At 35.2% G+C, this 17,053-nt stretch overlaps 1 protein-coding gene and 1 long non-coding RNA gene across 5 annotated transcripts in view; one reads left to right on the top strand and one right to left on the bottom strand.

The window, feature by feature from the left end:
- homer (protein) overlaps positions 1–17,053 on the bottom strand; it is an 83,896-nt gene that overhangs the window by 45,274 nt on the left and 21,569 nt on the right. Inside the window, exons 2-6 of one of the 4 annotated variants that reach the window (XM_076130182.1) lie at positions 14,852–15,008; positions 3,179–3,310; positions 1,175–1,375; positions 757–831; positions 258–397 (exon numbers count right to left, since the gene is read on the bottom strand). In XM_076130182.1, coding sequence (XP_075986297.1) covers positions 258–397; positions 757–831; positions 1,175–1,375; positions 3,179–3,310; positions 14,852–15,008 — 705 coding nt within the window. The remainder of the gene's footprint in view (positions 1–257; positions 398–756; positions 832–1,174; positions 1,376–3,178; positions 3,311–14,851; positions 15,009–17,053) is intronic. The other 3 variants (XM_076130183.1, XM_076130184.1, XM_076130185.1) reach the window with 3 other exon arrangements.
- On the top strand, positions 5,374–10,203 carry LOC142983262 (uncharacterized). Its single transcript, XR_012960042.1, has 3 exons — positions 5,374–6,158; positions 6,536–6,637; positions 6,890–10,203. It is a non-coding gene; the product is annotated as an uncharacterized LOC142983262 (long non-coding RNA).

Here is a 17,053-nt window from a genome sequence, read left to right as displayed (position 1 = left end):
CTACCTGTGTTAAAAAATCACTAGTAACACACTTTCGCTATCAATTACGCGTCTCCACCAACTCTTACAAATAATCTTCTCACATCGCGTAAAAAACCGCATTATTAAAATACACTAACACATGGTAAACCAATTGTCTGCTCCATTTTTCTGCTAAATTGAAGGTAACATACGACTATGGTTAGCTCAAACAGAGAAGTGAACATCTTGAAATCCAGTTATATCGCCATGATAAATTCCTGTAATTTTAAACTTACCTCTGCGCCAAGGCCAGTTTGAGTCTATCGTTCTCGTAACGCAGCTGTTGTTCAGTGGACTCGGCCGGTGGAGGCTCGACCGGAGCGCCGGCTGAGGCGAGCGGCCCGCGGGGGGCTCGGCTTACTGTGCCGTAGCCACTCTGCACGAAAAATGGTAGAGTGAGAAAAGAGCTTGATGTAAATTGTAAAAATGCTTAGCAAAATGCTGAAACGTGGAGAAAAAATATTGGACATTTGCAACTGTAGCAGTTGTGACAAAACGTAAGTTCTGCGATAGAACTTACGTTTTGTCACAAAAGTTCATTTAGCAACAGTCGAGAAAATTAAATATTTAAAGCTTGTAGTCCTGTCAAAATGCAGTCTGTGTATTTTTGGTACTTTCAGAGATAATCTCTTCAGTAAAAAAAAAATTGGTACTGAGAGCTTTCTATTGGCAATCATTGACAAAAAAACAGTTTCTGCAAAGCCAAACAGCAGTAAGATATAGTTGTTATCTTACAGTTACCTGAAGACTCGATGAGACTGAATGGGCTCTCTGATGTACCGCCATCTCCTCCGGTTCTGGCACCTTTGGCTGCAAACAAAAAGCTTAGATGAATACTCAATTATTGAACGAACTCACTAGATGTCTGAAAATAATTTAGACCCTAAGGATATATTTACATGGACATTTTTAAAATCTTGTATAAAATGTTCCGTAATTAAGAATTCTACGCTATTATACTTTGTCAATCGTCACCAATATGACCTGAGATTTCCTTTAGATCCTCTAACCTTACTTCAGGTTCAAATTCACTTTCTGATTGTCTTCTCTACTTAGGTTTAATTCATCCCAGTTTCGGGTAAAATCGCTCAGAATTTCATATTCCTAATCAATCTCAATGCTTCGTCCTGAAAACCACGATCAATCTACTAACCATTACCTGTGCAGGCGACACGGCGGCGACGGGCGGCGGCTCCTCGGCGCCAGTAGCGCGGCCAGCTAGCAGCGGGCTGGCCGTGGCGCTGGCGACCGGTGTGGCCGCACCACTGTTCCCGTTTGTCACGCTTTTACCACCGCCCCCGCCGCACTGTTGGGCTTGAATCGCTTCTTTTACTTCTTGGAACTTTTCTATGAACTGTGAATAAAAGAATTGCATTAGAAAGCTCCAAGCTGACAGGTAAAATGGCGGCCCCTTTCAAAGCCCCTGAAATCTTTTACTACCTGTGACAAAACAAGAGTTCTTGGATGCGTATTCCACCCATTGCGATACTAATGTGAACCTACCCCTATCATAAGCTTTCGAGCTTAGCTGAAGGTGTTAACAGGCTTTTAAATATTGTATAACCCACACTAGTAGTTTAAGTTTGGAAAAGGTAAGTGAATGGCACTCACGAGTCTTTCTGTCGATAGAATACGCTTCATTCAATTCCTGCTTAATGTTAATATAATTAGCACGGTATTCAATTGACGGCTAGAACAATTTTCAATAAACCTTACATAATTGCATAGTATATAACTCACGTTCAGCTCCACCGTATCACTCAACACGCGACCACTGATTCAATTAAAACGTTGATGGAAAACCTCGATAGCGAAAACAATTTATATACGCGTATGTAAAATGGGTTAAAAGCTTATCACTATGAAAGTATAGCGATATGTCTGTACAACTTATTGACATGGATTATTACAAAGAATTACACAATTTCCTTTCAGTTTAAGGCCTGCTCTCGCTATCGTAAGGGAAAACAGGGAGCTCCTATATCATGTGCCATTAAATATATATCAAGCCAAATCAAGTCTCAGACCCTTTGCAATACAAGTCAAACTCTTGACTCACGGCAACCGAAATATCGGTTCCCCTTCGTTTAACTCTCAAAAATCTGAATTTCTGGATCACCTTCGTCATATTAAGGGGCCCTTATGCTGATAGCTAAAGCTATGTAATGGCTTTGTGTAAGCATGTGAAGATGTAAGAACTTGTTTTTTTAATGGGTGGTTGCAATTGTTATTACAAATGTACCTAATCATGTGACCTGTTAACTAAAAATACGTAAGTGTTTTGGTGAATTGGGCTTAAAACCTTCAAACACCCATAGATTCTAAACCAAATATTTTTTGTAAGACAAATTCTACTATGGTAGTAATTAAACCATATATTGTGATCCCAATTTCCGATGTAATTAATATCTAGGATAATTCAAATTCTCAGCATTAGTTCATAGGCCTATGGGATTAATTAGCCTCTTGATTAATATCTTGGAATTATGACCAGCCAATTAATTGTTATGCATAGTAGTGAGCCTAGAATACCTTAGAGCATACTTAAGTTAAAATAAACTAAGACGATCGTTAATTTAGTCCAATAAGAAGCACGTAAAGCCGTCGGTCCTGCACCTGACCTCTCACCCAAGGTGTCGGTTTAACCGTCCCACTGGGCTATGAAAGTATAGGAATAGAGAGTGTACTTGTATATGTGCACACACTCGGACACTAAAACATAGTTTTTTAGTATATATTAGTAGTTGGCTGGTTTAATGAAACTGGTCGCTGTAGCCAAATACCGGCCAGGAGGACATTATTTAATAATAAGTTACAGTAGGTACGTAACAGTTTCCAAGATCAAGATTTTCATTCTACTTTACTACAATAGTTTTTTTCTGTCGAAAACGTCGACTTATTCCTTAAATAAATGTCATCGGACGGAATAAATTAGTTCTTAGATATATCACAAGTAGGCGACCGGTGACAAAAATGCAGCATCTCACCAAAATTGGTCCAGGGTGGCTTAAATTGCAGCTATCGCCTTTGATCATTTGAGGCAAACAAAAAAGGCATCCCTCCAGCCATCCTCCTCTTTGTAGAGATCACGATACAAACGATAGTCTCATGGTATAAACATTGACATAGGAAAAACAGCGACCAAAAATGATGTTACCTTCCCCAACTCCGGTTCAGAAGCGAACCCTAACCCGTAGACCGTGTTGGCTCTGACGTCGCTCCACTGTCCAAACTTCTGCGAGGTCTTCGTGAACGTCATGTTCGCTGTTATCGTGCTGTTTATCACCGCCTGAGAACAAACATAGCAATTAACTCAACAAGTTAGTACATACATAAAATCACACATTTTCCTATGGGCAGAGACCAAGCACTTATTACGATAACAACAAACTTTCTACTACATCTTACACGAAGCCGCGGGAACCAACTAGTACTTTCATAAAATCAGGCCCTTTTTACAAGGTATAGGCGAAAAATAAAGAACTACTCTTGATAGGTGCCACAATCTCTATCTGCTTAACTTCACTTGTAACTCTCCTACAGTCCTACAAGCCGGTTGCATGTACATAGGTATTACGCACTGCACTAACTAGGGTCTCCTCCCGTAGGTTAGGGTTAGGCCTTGAGTCCACCACGCTGGCCAATCACCGGTTGGGGATTTTATTCTCCTAAAATTGTTATTCTTTTCCCCCTAGATTAGTAAATTGAGAAAGTTTATGCTTCGTAGGGCACGTTAATAGTCGGTCCAGGTTGTTGTCAGTTAGCAAAACAGTCGTTAAGCCATGTCAGAGGCCCTCCGGGCTGCTTGAACATCTTTGACACTAGGTTAACTACTAACCATACGAGATAGAAAAAAGCAGAGAAAGTTCAAAGCAGACTGAAAACTGTATAACTTATTAGGGGACATCATAACTAGGAGGCATTCATGACTTTCCACTATTTTCCATCAGCCGGTGTCTCATTTAATCCCCAGCTTGCTGATTCATTTGGGTAGTAATTATTAAAATGACGTCAGCATTATTATCGACTGTAACATTCATACGCGGGTCAGCAAACAATGACTTATTAATTACAAACGACATTTACACTAAATTGTTTAATCATGGATATTATAATCAAATGTGTTATTTAATTAGGATTTAGTTTAGTTTATATGGATTTTCAGTCGGTGAAAGCAGTGAAACATCCATGAATTTCTCGACTATTTTCAGGATAAAAGTATCTTCCGTTGCTCAAGGATTCATTACTTATCTATTAGTCAAAAATATTGTACATTAGGTTTAATATTTTTAAGACATTTTGTCTAACAACATAATGCTTAATTAATTTGTAATTATAAAAGCTAATTAATTACCAAAAGAGACCTAAATTGTATCAGAATCCATTGTTAGACATAACAAACATATAAGCAGACAAAGTTTAGAAATTTATACATATTGAAACGAAAATTGTATAACATAATAAAATATTTCAACAAAAATGTTCTTTACAAAATTTATTGAAATAATTCAGCAATATACTTCAAAATTGAAAGCACCATACGCGAACAGAATTTCAATATAAGATCAAAACGTTGGTAAATATTGTAAATTTTCTAGCCGTGCAATATAAATAGTTGGCGTTTCAAAGGAACTTTTAGTTTTGAAACACAAATTGGAAACGTATAACCACGTGTCGGAGTTCGATTAGAAAACTTTTAGCTTTCACGTGCATGTGTTCTGGTTTAATGAGATTGGTTCGGTTAAATATTTCTTAGGGAGGAAGTAGAAAACTGGAATCAATAATAAAAATCGAAAATTATGAGTTAAGAGAAAGTCGCTACCAAAAAGATATAGCACATTAATAAAGTTAATGACGCGGTCAATTCCTTTTAGTCAACACAACAATCTCTCAAACGAAAATCTTAAAATCCTTAAATTGACTTTTAAACATATCTATTTGATTCAATTTATGCAGTCACTCCTGTTTTAAATGCAAACTTGACTCGATTATACCATAATCAATCTATCAATCAGTCTAGAACTAGAGAGCTGTAGTCTCAGGTCTGGAAAAAAAATATGTGACCTTCACAGGTCAAGAAAAAGTGGCAGCATTCCCTGCTATCACCTTATTCTAAAGCTGAAATCTATCCCAACGATAAAATAAGTAGTATAGCTGTCAGTAAAAGAAAAGTGAGACAGAAAAAGACAAATACAACAGTAAGTAGAGTAAGAGTGCATGGTGATAAAGCCTACCTTAAAACAATAACCTAGAATCATAACACTACTATAACAGCACGCAAAAGAAAAATCCCTAATAAGCAAATAAGACTTCTTATTCCAATGATAACTTATACGAATATATCGACGCCCCCAAGGAATAAACCGGTATTATACTATTACCGACTTTTTATTGTTATTACATTTTCGGTATCTATGGGTGTGAATACACCTATACAATTTTTTTCAGATTTTTTCTCCCAAAATTTTCAATGATTTCCGTTATGACATGTTTGTTCCATGGATTCTTTTTTATTTTTATTTACGTGAAAAATACCGCTATACCTTATTACAAATTAAATTATATGCCCAAATTTCGGTAAAGAAATATTACTGTAAAATATTCCCTAAAATCTTCTGGCTAACGCGATTACGGGTTTATTCTCGTAAATTTTTAGGCCGACATTTTCGGTAATACTCTATTACAGTAATCATTTGAGACCTTAAGATATGTATTGGCGTTAACTGGCCCGCGCTCGACGAATCAAGAACATGTCGCTACATGTAATGCACATTACTCACACCGAGACAAATACAGGGCGTACGCGATGCTCAGTGCATCTCTTTCTAAACACGAAAAATAACAGAGACAGGTGATTGCGCACGTGCCGATTGTTTGTTTACATAAATCACGAAAGTTAGTTGTATTTGTTGCTTTAAAGTGACATCACGTCAATCAATGTAAAAGCTATTATGTGTTATTTTTAATTGTAATGTTTAGTATTTTACACGGTGTTGATTATTTTAATAAGTTAGTCAAGTATTCAATATTTATTTAAGTGATAAGTATGTCATCGAAACAAGTTCACCCTTTGAAAAACCCTCGAGTAAGAAGAATGTTGTTGATGGTTGATAATACTGACGATCATGTTGCAACAAGTAAGTATCAAGATAAATATAAGTGATTTATTTATATACAATCTATTATCTCACATTGCAAAACAATAATGTAAATTCGTTAGATCTAACAGCCAATACACACTATATTTTTATGAATATAATCATTTTAGCATAGTGGAGTGATGCGTGTAGCTAGCAATGTTAAATTCTATGCGTTAGAGGTCTCGAGTTCTATTATCGGGTCGGGTAAAACGATCTTATCTGTTTATATACATTACGTCTTGAATATCGTGATGCGGACGTAGTTTTTACTTTGGCGTTAGGTGTAATCGCATTTTGAGAAGGACCATGTTTATAAAATATTTTAACAATTACTCCGTGAACTTTCAATCTAAGAACTCATAATGTGTTTACAGGTTCTGGAGCTTCTTCAAAAAGGAGCTGTGCTAATATCGTACAAGAAAGTAAAGTTGTAGAATCACTGTGCATCAAAGGAATAACTAATTATAATTTACGAGGTATGTACTAATATCTAAACGTATCTAAAATACTTTGTCTATTGTTGTAGTAATACTTAATATATATTTTATTTTATTTATGCATACATTTATTTATTCATGTACTTAAATATTTTATATAGATTATTTCAGAGATTTATAATGTATATAACTAAATTTTAAATTTTATAAAATATAAGTATTTAAATTAATATATTTAATGTTAAAATTTTACATATTTATTAAATAAAAAAAATATTATTTTGCTTTCAGATCGACCAAAGCCAAATTACGCTGATAATGTTAAAGAAGTGAGTGATGCTGATTTTTCTCCGGATTGTTCAGAATATCTTCCAAGTCCAGAAAGGATTGCAGCCAATCGTTCAAGGCCATCAAGTACGTTTTCTGGTCATAGTGGAGATTCCCAATGCATAGATAACATTTTGAACACATCAAAGGTTATTGATACTCCCTCTACTATTTCTAATTTATCATTATTCTTAGGAAACAGCGATTTTATCGCATCCTCTAACACCATATATAAAAATCAACACAATTCTACAATAATTGATGGTGTCCAGTATAACGACGAAAATGAATTTCATGATACGAATTTCATAAATTTAAGCTTAGTGCCTAGTTATGCCTTAACTGATAATTTGCCAAGTAGTGATTTCGAGGAAACATTGCAACCGGAAAGTGTATCTGAAATTAATGAAAGTGATATCACACTGACCGATATTTGTCAAAATGAACAACCCGGTATTAGAACTGAATTAACACAGCATTCAATAGATTTCGAACCAAGTAATTTGGAAGAGCCTTCCACTTCACAAAATGAAAAAACTTATTCTAGAAAACGTAAAGTTAATGAAGATCAATGGTGTAGCAAAAAAAATAAATTACTTAAAAATTCTGGTCAGGCTTACGAAGGTTGTCATACTAAAAAAAGGTATCCAAAAAAGACTATGGGTCCCGTATGTACGTGTAAAATGAACTGTGGCAGCAAATTTACCTCCTCCGAAAGGCAAGATTTATTTGATAAATTTTATAAACTATCTGATCGAGAACATCAATGGATGTATATTATTAAGCATACTACAACAGAAAATATCAAAAGAATGACTCTGGAAAGGAAAAATAATCGCACTCAGACTATTAAATATTTTTTTTCTTTAAATCAGGTACAGGTCTTTGTTTGTAAGATATTTTTTCTAAACACTTTAAGCATTAATGAACAAATGGTATATACAGCATTAGAAAAATTTAAAACAGAGGAAAGTATTACAGATTTCAGAGGTAAGCACAATAATAGACCACGAAAAATGAGCTCCGCCACTGAATCTAGTATTGAAAAGCACATTTCATTATTTCCTAAAGTAGAGTCTCATTATACAAGAAAAAGCTCAACTCGAGAATATTTATCACAGGACCTCAATATATCGAAAATGTATCGGTTGTACACAGGTTGGTTTCCACAGCAAAATTTTGTTGATGCTAAGATGGCGACTAAACGTCAATATGAAACCACATTTAATACGAAATACAACTACTCCTTTTTTAAGCCAAAAAAAGATTATTGTTCCACATGTTTTGTATATGAGCAGTCCAGTCCATCAGAGAAACAAGCTCTTGAAGAAAGCTATAGACAGCATTTGCATAGAAAAGAGACAATTCGGCAGATTAAAAATGAGGAAAAAATTACAATTGACAAAAATGATAGCACAATTGCTATCTTTGACCTACAAAAGGTGCTAAGTATTCCCCAATCTACTGTGGGAATTTTTCATTATAAACGCAAGTACCCTGTTTACAATTTTACAATTTTTGATGCTCTGCGTAGAAAAGGCTATTGTTATGTGTGGCATTACCAAATTGCCAAACGAGGCTGCATAGAAATTGGCAGTTGTTTGTTGCAATTCTTTAAGAATGAACAGGAACGTGGTATTAGCAAAATATACCTTTATTCAGATGGTTGCTATGGCCAAAATAAAAACAGATACATTTTCGCCTTGTATGCGTATGCAGCAAAATGTTTAAACGTATCTATAACTCACAGATTTTTTGAGACTGCTCATAGCCAGAATGAGGGAGACTCTATGCATGCCTGCATTGAAAGAAACATGAAAAATAAGTTTATTTACACACCTGACCAAATATATAACATAATTCAAAATTCTAAAGTCTCTGGAGAAAAGTATTCTATAAAAGAAATGGAGCAAGCAGATATTTTAGACATAAAAAAATTAGTAAATCCTTCAAATTGGCGTCGCGATAAAGATGGGAATACGATACGTTGGTCGGACGTAATGGAAGTACATGTATCATCATCTCAAAAAGACAAAGTTTTTTTTAAATATGATTTTGATGAGGCATATTCAGAATTGGATATAGTGAATTCATTCCAAATGAAAAGGCGTGGGCGAAAACCCAAGACAGATGCGTTGGTTGAGGCTGAAATTTTATTGGAACGTGCTTATCATCAACCTCTTCCTATAAGCAAGGCGTTACATTCTGATTTACTGTCTTTATGCGGCAGTGGAGCAATTCCACGATATTACCACACATTTTATGAATCCCTAATTTCTGTAGAAAATATTGAACAAGAAGATGACGATGATACCAATGATAATACAGATTAACGATGATACCAATGATAATACAGATTAATTCCTGTTTTTATTATTTTTATTAGGCTATATTTTTCGTATAGTGCCTTATTATAATTATCTGTGATCTCTTTAATGACTTTGTTCCTAATAAAAACAATAATTTCAAATAATTTTTTTTGTTTTATTAATTATTCCCTTTACTATACTGATAAAATATTTATAATACATAATCGGTTTCCAACTATTACAATCAATATGACTCCCAGAAATTTCCTACAATATAACTGTTACAATTATTTACACTTCTATGGTTATTAATTTTTCACCGTAATAAGTCGGTAACTGAATATTACAATCACCCTCTGTAATGTAAAAACACGTTCGATAATTCAGTAAACTTATATTATGTCTATGATTTTTAAGAAATTCACAAGAATAACTCGGTAAGTAAACATTGCTGGAATAATATTAATAAGTGAAGATCCTAATATATCATTACCTTTAAAAGTGTTTGAAACCATTTTCGGTATTATGTATTTTGGCGATTTACTAATCCTGTGTATATACAATAATTTCACAGGTTATGTTTAACTATTAGAAAAAAAATTAGCTTTCCCTCCATATGACAATGTTGTCATAATTACCTTTTATAGAAAAGTTATACCTGAAAAACACTAAAACATTTCTCCTGTAAAATTAGATTTTTGCGATTACCGGTTTATTCCTTGGGGGCGTCGATATGTATTTGAACAATCAAAAGTTGTGAACACAAGTTAGCAGAACATCCTCACACGCTACATGTATTTCTCAGAACATCTGAGGTCAAAGCTAACTGGAATTAATTTAGGTCGCCTGTGTCTGCGTGTGACCTAAAATGACTGGCACATTGATTAGTCGCTTTCGGTGACATACGGGTCGCATCAGATACGGCTAAATTGGCTACATTTCGTCTTCAACTATATATTTATACTAGCTGTTGCCGTTTCGTTCGCTTGGTTTGTGACTTAGGACAGAATTTTTATACAAACTTTCATTCCCTATTTTATCCCCTTGGGGTAGAATTGACGAAAACCCATTCTTAGTGGATAGTTTGGGCTGTGCGTTGATAGATCACTGTGTCAGTAAGTCAATCACTTTTGAGTTACATAAAATCAAAAAATCAAATCATTTATTCATTTAGGTCAAATATTGACACTTATGATAGTCGTTACAATTACTGAATCTACCACTAGCTCGGAAAGGGGGTAGAGCCTTATGAGAAGAGCTAGCGAGAAACTCACGGCCACTCTTTTCAATCGCCAAAAGTTTTACAATGTGGTTGATACAATAATTGATCATGCGAGGAGCTGCCAACAATCAGCGATATAGACTAAACGTCAATTAAGTTAAATTAATATAGCTAGGTTATTTATTAGTCTCTGATCATACCGTATGTTGGGAGCACCTACTAGCATGTGATAATAAGAATATGGGCAGCAAGTGAGCACACTGGTTGTGAACATTATAAAAGAAAAAAAATTACAGTTTTATGAATAACATCAAATTGTACGTAACATCACCTATTTGCATCATTAATTGCCCATATTTTACAATATTAGACCTACTGCTACTGAGTTTATACAATTTATAGCAAAGTTCCCTAATTTCAAAGAATCCTAATCAAGCGAGCGACTAATCCCAAGAGCTATTGTCGTTTAGATACTCATCAATTCTGTAATAAGCTTTCCTAACGAGATGTTCCTTAACAGCAACTTTGAATTTCGGCAGGGGTAAATCCATGATGTGCTTGGGAAGCTTGTTGAAGAAACGAATGCCGAGACCTACAAACGAATTGTGCACCTTGTGTAAACGATGATGGGGACCTACTAATTTGTGTCTGTTTCTAGTGTTATAATTGTGTCTATCGCTATTTGTTGCGAAAGTCCCTAAATTTTGTTTTATATACAACAAGTTTGCAAGCACATACTGTGATGACACCGTCAGTATCCCTATCTGCCCAAAAAGCTCTCTCAAGGAGTCTCGCGCTCCTAAACTATAAATTGCACGGATAGCTCTTTTTTGAAGGACAAAAATAACATCTATATCAGCAGCCTTACCCCACAGTAATATACCGTAAGACATGACGCTGTGAAAATAACTAAAGTAAACCAGTCTTGCCGCATCCACACCAGCAAACTGTCTTACTTTTCTGATTGCGTACGCGGCGGAGCTGAGTCTCCCCGAGAGATGCGCTATCTGAGTGCCCCATTGGAGCTTGCTATCCAGACTGATACCTAAAAAAGTTGCCGAATCTACCAAATCGATAGTTTGCCCATTTACGACTATGTTAGTACCTAAATTCCTCGCGTTGGGCATAGTGAACCTAATGCACTTAGTTTTGTTAGAATTTAATAACAGATTATTACAAGTGAACCAGTTGTGGACCTGTTCAAGAATACTATTGATATCAATAAAACAAGACTTCGAACGATCTACTTTAAAAATGAGTGAAGTGTCATCTGCAAATAATATAATATCACATAAGTCCTGCACCTGAAAGGGGAGATCGTTTATATATACGAGAAAAAGAAACGGACCGAGTATCGAACCCTGAGGCACGCCGAGAGAAACAGTTGAACCTGAAGACCTTACACCATTGATATCTACTCGTTGAATCCTATTACTCAAATATGACGCAAGTAAATCTAGCGCTGTATCCCTAATTCCATAGTGGTTTAGTTTCCTAAGGAGCGTATTATGTTGGACACAGTCAAATGCTTTGGAGAGATCGCAGAACACCCCAATGGCGTCATGGGATGTCTCCCAAGCATCATAGATATGCTTGACGAGCGAAATACCTGCATCGATTGTTGACATATCATATTTAGATTAATAAATGCACATGTACTGTCAATACAGTACAGACTTACGAGAGCTACGTTATATTTTCATATATGAAATTATTTTGAGCAATAATTTCCTTAATTTTGAAGACATAAATTTTGTTATGAGTTGGAAGTTTTCATCATTGAAACGACTTTCGAAAAAAAATCTAACTACTATAATACGTTTTCTTGTTATTGCCCTCTACGACGACTATAAAGTTATCAGTCACGTTATATTCCATGTAAAATTGGAGATCAAAAAGCTACAATATATGTCATGTACTTGGTATGACGCAAAGATAGCGAGACTTCAATCTGAAAGACTGAAAAAAATTACGTATTTTGAAAAGTGTTAGCTTTATTCTTTAAAATTAATTTTACATTAAACCGATAAAAAAGCTTTAAATGCAAATTAAATGTATACATTTTAATGCATATAAAATACTTGTGAAACTGGAATCGATTCTTCGAGGGCCGCAAGTGGATCCCCAAATTGGAAATTCAAATTGGTTAAAAAAAGGCTTTTTTCAGTAAAAAAATAACGTAATTCGTTCTGGCGTTAGGTGAACCTGTGGGTGTGGCTGGGGACTAGACGCCGACGGGTCAATGAACTATACAACTGGGTATTTGAAGGTATTCTGACCCGCCTTTGTGCTAGACATCACTTGTAATGTTAGAAGGTCATTGAAATTGTTATTAGGTTTTCTTTTGTTTTTTATATTGAGTTTAAAATGCCATTTACGACAATAAGTCTTAGTTTACTGTCATTCTCGTTTAGATTTAAAATAGACAATGCTTTTTACAGAGGACTTTAAGAACCTTGTTGGAAGGTCGAAAAACTCTATTCGCAACGACCGAATTTATTTTTGGATGCTAGCATTTCAACTTCAAACTATTTTTAAACCCACTACTATACCACTGCTGGGCAAGGGTCTCCTCCCGAACGAGGAAGGGGTGAGGCCTCTTAGTCCACTTATACTTAGCTTTCAAAATTAAGATTGTAAAAATATTAATTTCCATATGCCAAACAAAGTGCCAACTATATTAAAATATATGACCACGTAAACTTTGTAAAATAAAATGATATAACCACAGTATTTGTCCCAAAAGTCATTAATATGGGTATTATAATATCGCAGATGATTCATTGGACAATATATACAAATACTACACATGTATCTATCATGATACGTTTCAATTAACACCATATATCACCCACAAGATAATGATAGCAGCAATCCGATACGGTGTGGACGCAAGACGGAAACCCGACACCAATGCACTGAGCACCGGAGGTGTGTAAATATGTGGCGCAAACATCTACCCAATGTAACGACTGTAGCGACTGTCGACCACACCTTTGATAGAACCAACTTACCAAGCTAACGGTAGGAAGGATACAAGGAATTTTCTATATGTTATTTGAGCAGACATTTCTTTTAATGTATAATAGAATACGGGATTGCCTAAGCTTTCGGCGCAGGTTGCGACCACGGCGAGTGCAACCTGCGCCAAAACTTTAGGCATTTTAAGGTAAAATGCGTGTTCGCGTTAATTCCCGTATTCTATTATACATTAAACATGCAACGCGAAACTTTAAAAGTAAAGACATTTATTTTGTAGGAATGGAGTAGAAATTATTGATATGTATCTTGGTCTTTGTCAATTTTAGTAGTTAGATCACGACCGAAAAACATTGCTGCCTAACTATAGGACATCCTTTTATCAGAGGGAAAAAGAAAAGAAGCTTGATAATTTGAAAAGGGCCAGGTTAATTTCAATTCCCACACGAAACAAATAGACATGCTTCACAAATGATTATTTCGGCTCTGAATGTACTTTATGTTCCCTGTTCTGTTTTAGCATCACCTTTAATTTCTATAAGTATGGAGTTTTTAGTCACTTATCACTTATCAACACTTAGCAATTCGGCTGATTTCGGATTTAAAACCTGATTTCGGCTTAAAAACCACACATTTATGGGTTTGGGACGATTCGGCAGAATTTTCAACAATTTCAGCTTAAGAAAATAATGCACGATCGCATCGTCTTACATATTAAATATGCAACGCGCAAGTTAAGAAGCCGCTTTAAGTTTGCTACATCTGATTCGTTTACAAATAAAATAACAACAACAGTATCTCAAAATAGATGTTGCAAAAAGTAAGGAATAACGGTAATATCCGGCTCGCGTCTGATCTGACAATGCGTGTAATCGGTTTTCGATAACAGAAAATAAGATACCTCATACACAATATACATTCTATCTGCAAAATTAAGCTTAGTATGACGCATTGTGGACATATCCAATTAAAACAATACGACGGTTAAAATTGACACGTTGTCTTTTAAAGCAATGTACCTGAAAATCAAATAAAGCACCTGTAATTTTGCAAAAAAGGAACAAGGAGATTGAGGAGCCCGTGGCTTAGTTAACAACAGCCGCACGGATCGATCTCTGAGGTTAAGCTACGCTTGCCAAAGTAGTTCTGTGGATGGGTGACCATCTTATACATTTCGAGTTTTTAAATAAGGATTTATGTGTAAAAGTTGAAAGATACGACTTTACTATTTCATCGAATTTGTAAATCTTCACTCGTATTTCAATTAAAACGCCTTCATATTATAGAAAAAGGACCCTTTAAGGACTGTGTTAAGGTATTTTAAGCATGCAAAGGGATTATATTTATATTTTTTTCAGTAAACGAATACACACAAAATTCAATTGCAAAGAACCAAAAAAAAAATATCATCCATACCTTAGTCCCTTCAACACTGATGATCCTGTACAGGTTCCTCGAGGAGTCGTAGAAGAAGGAGACGCTGACCGCGGCCGAGCTGGCCGACATCCATGACCGCTTCGTCTTCGGATCTATGTGGAACACGTGGGCCTTGCACGTGAATATTGGCTGTTCACTGCAACAAACGAAATGAAGGTTAAATAGTGCAATTTACAAATCATTTAAGATACTCAAACCACTGTGAACAGTACTCAAAAGTAACTAATCGTTTTAACGGGGATATTTTATTCAGGATTTTAGAGCCTGGTTTTTTATCACCAGATAGATTAGATATATAATAGAATACCGAAATTAACGCAAATACGCATGCGATTTAGATTTTCGCATCAGTAGTATGTCGATACTATCGAGGAACGACAGTTTGACATTTAAAATGTACTGCAAAAACAGTTCTAACGACCCACGCTTAACGCGCTGATCAAATTTTTATACAAAATTTCTCGCTAGCTGACGATAGTCGACAATGGTATAATATCGCGCTATAATAAGCAAAGATCGGCAATCGGCCTTTCACGGAAGATGGCAGTACTATTACTAATTATACAGCATGATGATATAAACCCGAAATCCATTTAATTCATTTTTTGGATATAATTCTAAACTGATTCTATTTAGACGCCTTTGATATTAATTGGGCACACATAGCAGGAGATAGGGAGGACTGAAAGCAAATGGGGGAGACCTTTGCCCAGCAGTAGGACAATACAGGCTAACAAAAAAAAATTCAAAACTGATAAAAAAACAGACTGAATTTATTCCTTTAACTGAAAATCCTAAGTACATACGTAACAGCGCATTCACGTCAAACGTAGCAGAATTTTAGTGAGCTTTTGAAACTTACAATAACATTATACGAAAATTATGAAGCAGCTTAGTTCTGGAGCACGTCCAAACATGACCGGCACTGCATATTAATTTAAACCCAACAACTCGTATGAATGAAGTAGACTTAATGCTTCAAGCATCATTCTGTACATAAAGTCTACTAATTTTATGCAAAGGAGAAAACCTATTTATTCTTTATTTTAAGGAATTAGAGCACAAGAAGAGGTAAATTAGCAAAGCATGTAGCCGCAAGTTTTTTAGTGTAATTGTGAGTTCTAGCTTAAAAAAACAGTAATAAAATATCGCTTGACATGATCAATAGCATGCTATATTTCAGGTCATACGAAATTTTATACCGAAAGCTGAAGAGAGAATCCTAAAGACCTTCCATCTATAATAATACCGCGCCAACAGTAACTTTACTTAGAATTAAAATTCATCAAAGTTTGGACCGCAGCGCAGTTACCGATTTTATTACCGATAGATAGAGAAAGAATTAGGCTAACCATCTATGAATTGAGTGCGCCAATAATGGCTAAAACAATCAATTAAAATATATACAGTCTAGACAATTAATTTTATTGGTTAATAGTTAAAATCTTACTACAAGTAGCTCAATAAAACTGACTGCATAATCCTTTTCTTACTAAATACATAACCTCTTCTTCATAAAAATATATGAAGTTATGAAAGGCTTATAAAGAGTTTTGTTTCTTTCACTCCTTAGCGAAATGAGAAGAGAAAACATATTATAGTAGTTCTTTAACATTTACTAAAATAGGTTTATAGTGTGTTTATGAATAAGAGGGATAGACATTATAATCTGTATATATTTAAGTAGTCTAAGTGCTCCACACAACATCAAATAGATCATCTCTTTCCGGCGGAATGGCGCGGCATTTCTGAATGGTACACTCACAATGGAGATGTGCAATCATTTGTACGAAACACGACACAATGGTCCACTTACAAGAGTTTCGCTGAGGTCCTTCTATAAATACGTATGATATGTGGCCTTCGCAATAAAGACTTGATATCTAAATGTAAGAATTTAATATTAACAACTGTGGTCTGAAAAGAAAAGTTTACGAATCTTAATCATAAAGTCCAATAACTACTCGAGTCCAGAAAGAACTCCTGACTTTTAAATGGATTTTTTTAAAAGCATTTTCCAGTACAGACTTTTGTTAAGTGGATAACTTGAGAATAACATTTTAAAGACGAGGTGAAGGATACAACAAAAAGCGTTTTATAAAAAAAATGGACAAGTGACCAGTTTAAATCGACTAGATACTGAGATTACAAAGGCTCTAGCGAAATGTGGCGTTTAACTTC

Source organism: Anticarsia gemmatalis, chromosome 23 (assembly GCF_050436995.1).
Source record: "Anticarsia gemmatalis isolate Benzon Research Colony breed Stoneville strain chromosome 23, ilAntGemm2 primary, whole genome shotgun sequence".
Taxonomy (NCBI): Eukaryota; Metazoa; Arthropoda; class Insecta; order Lepidoptera; family Erebidae; genus Anticarsia; species Anticarsia gemmatalis.
The sequence above is the reverse complement of the archived record's forward strand: the minus strand, read 5'-3'. Positions and strand labels throughout refer to the sequence as shown.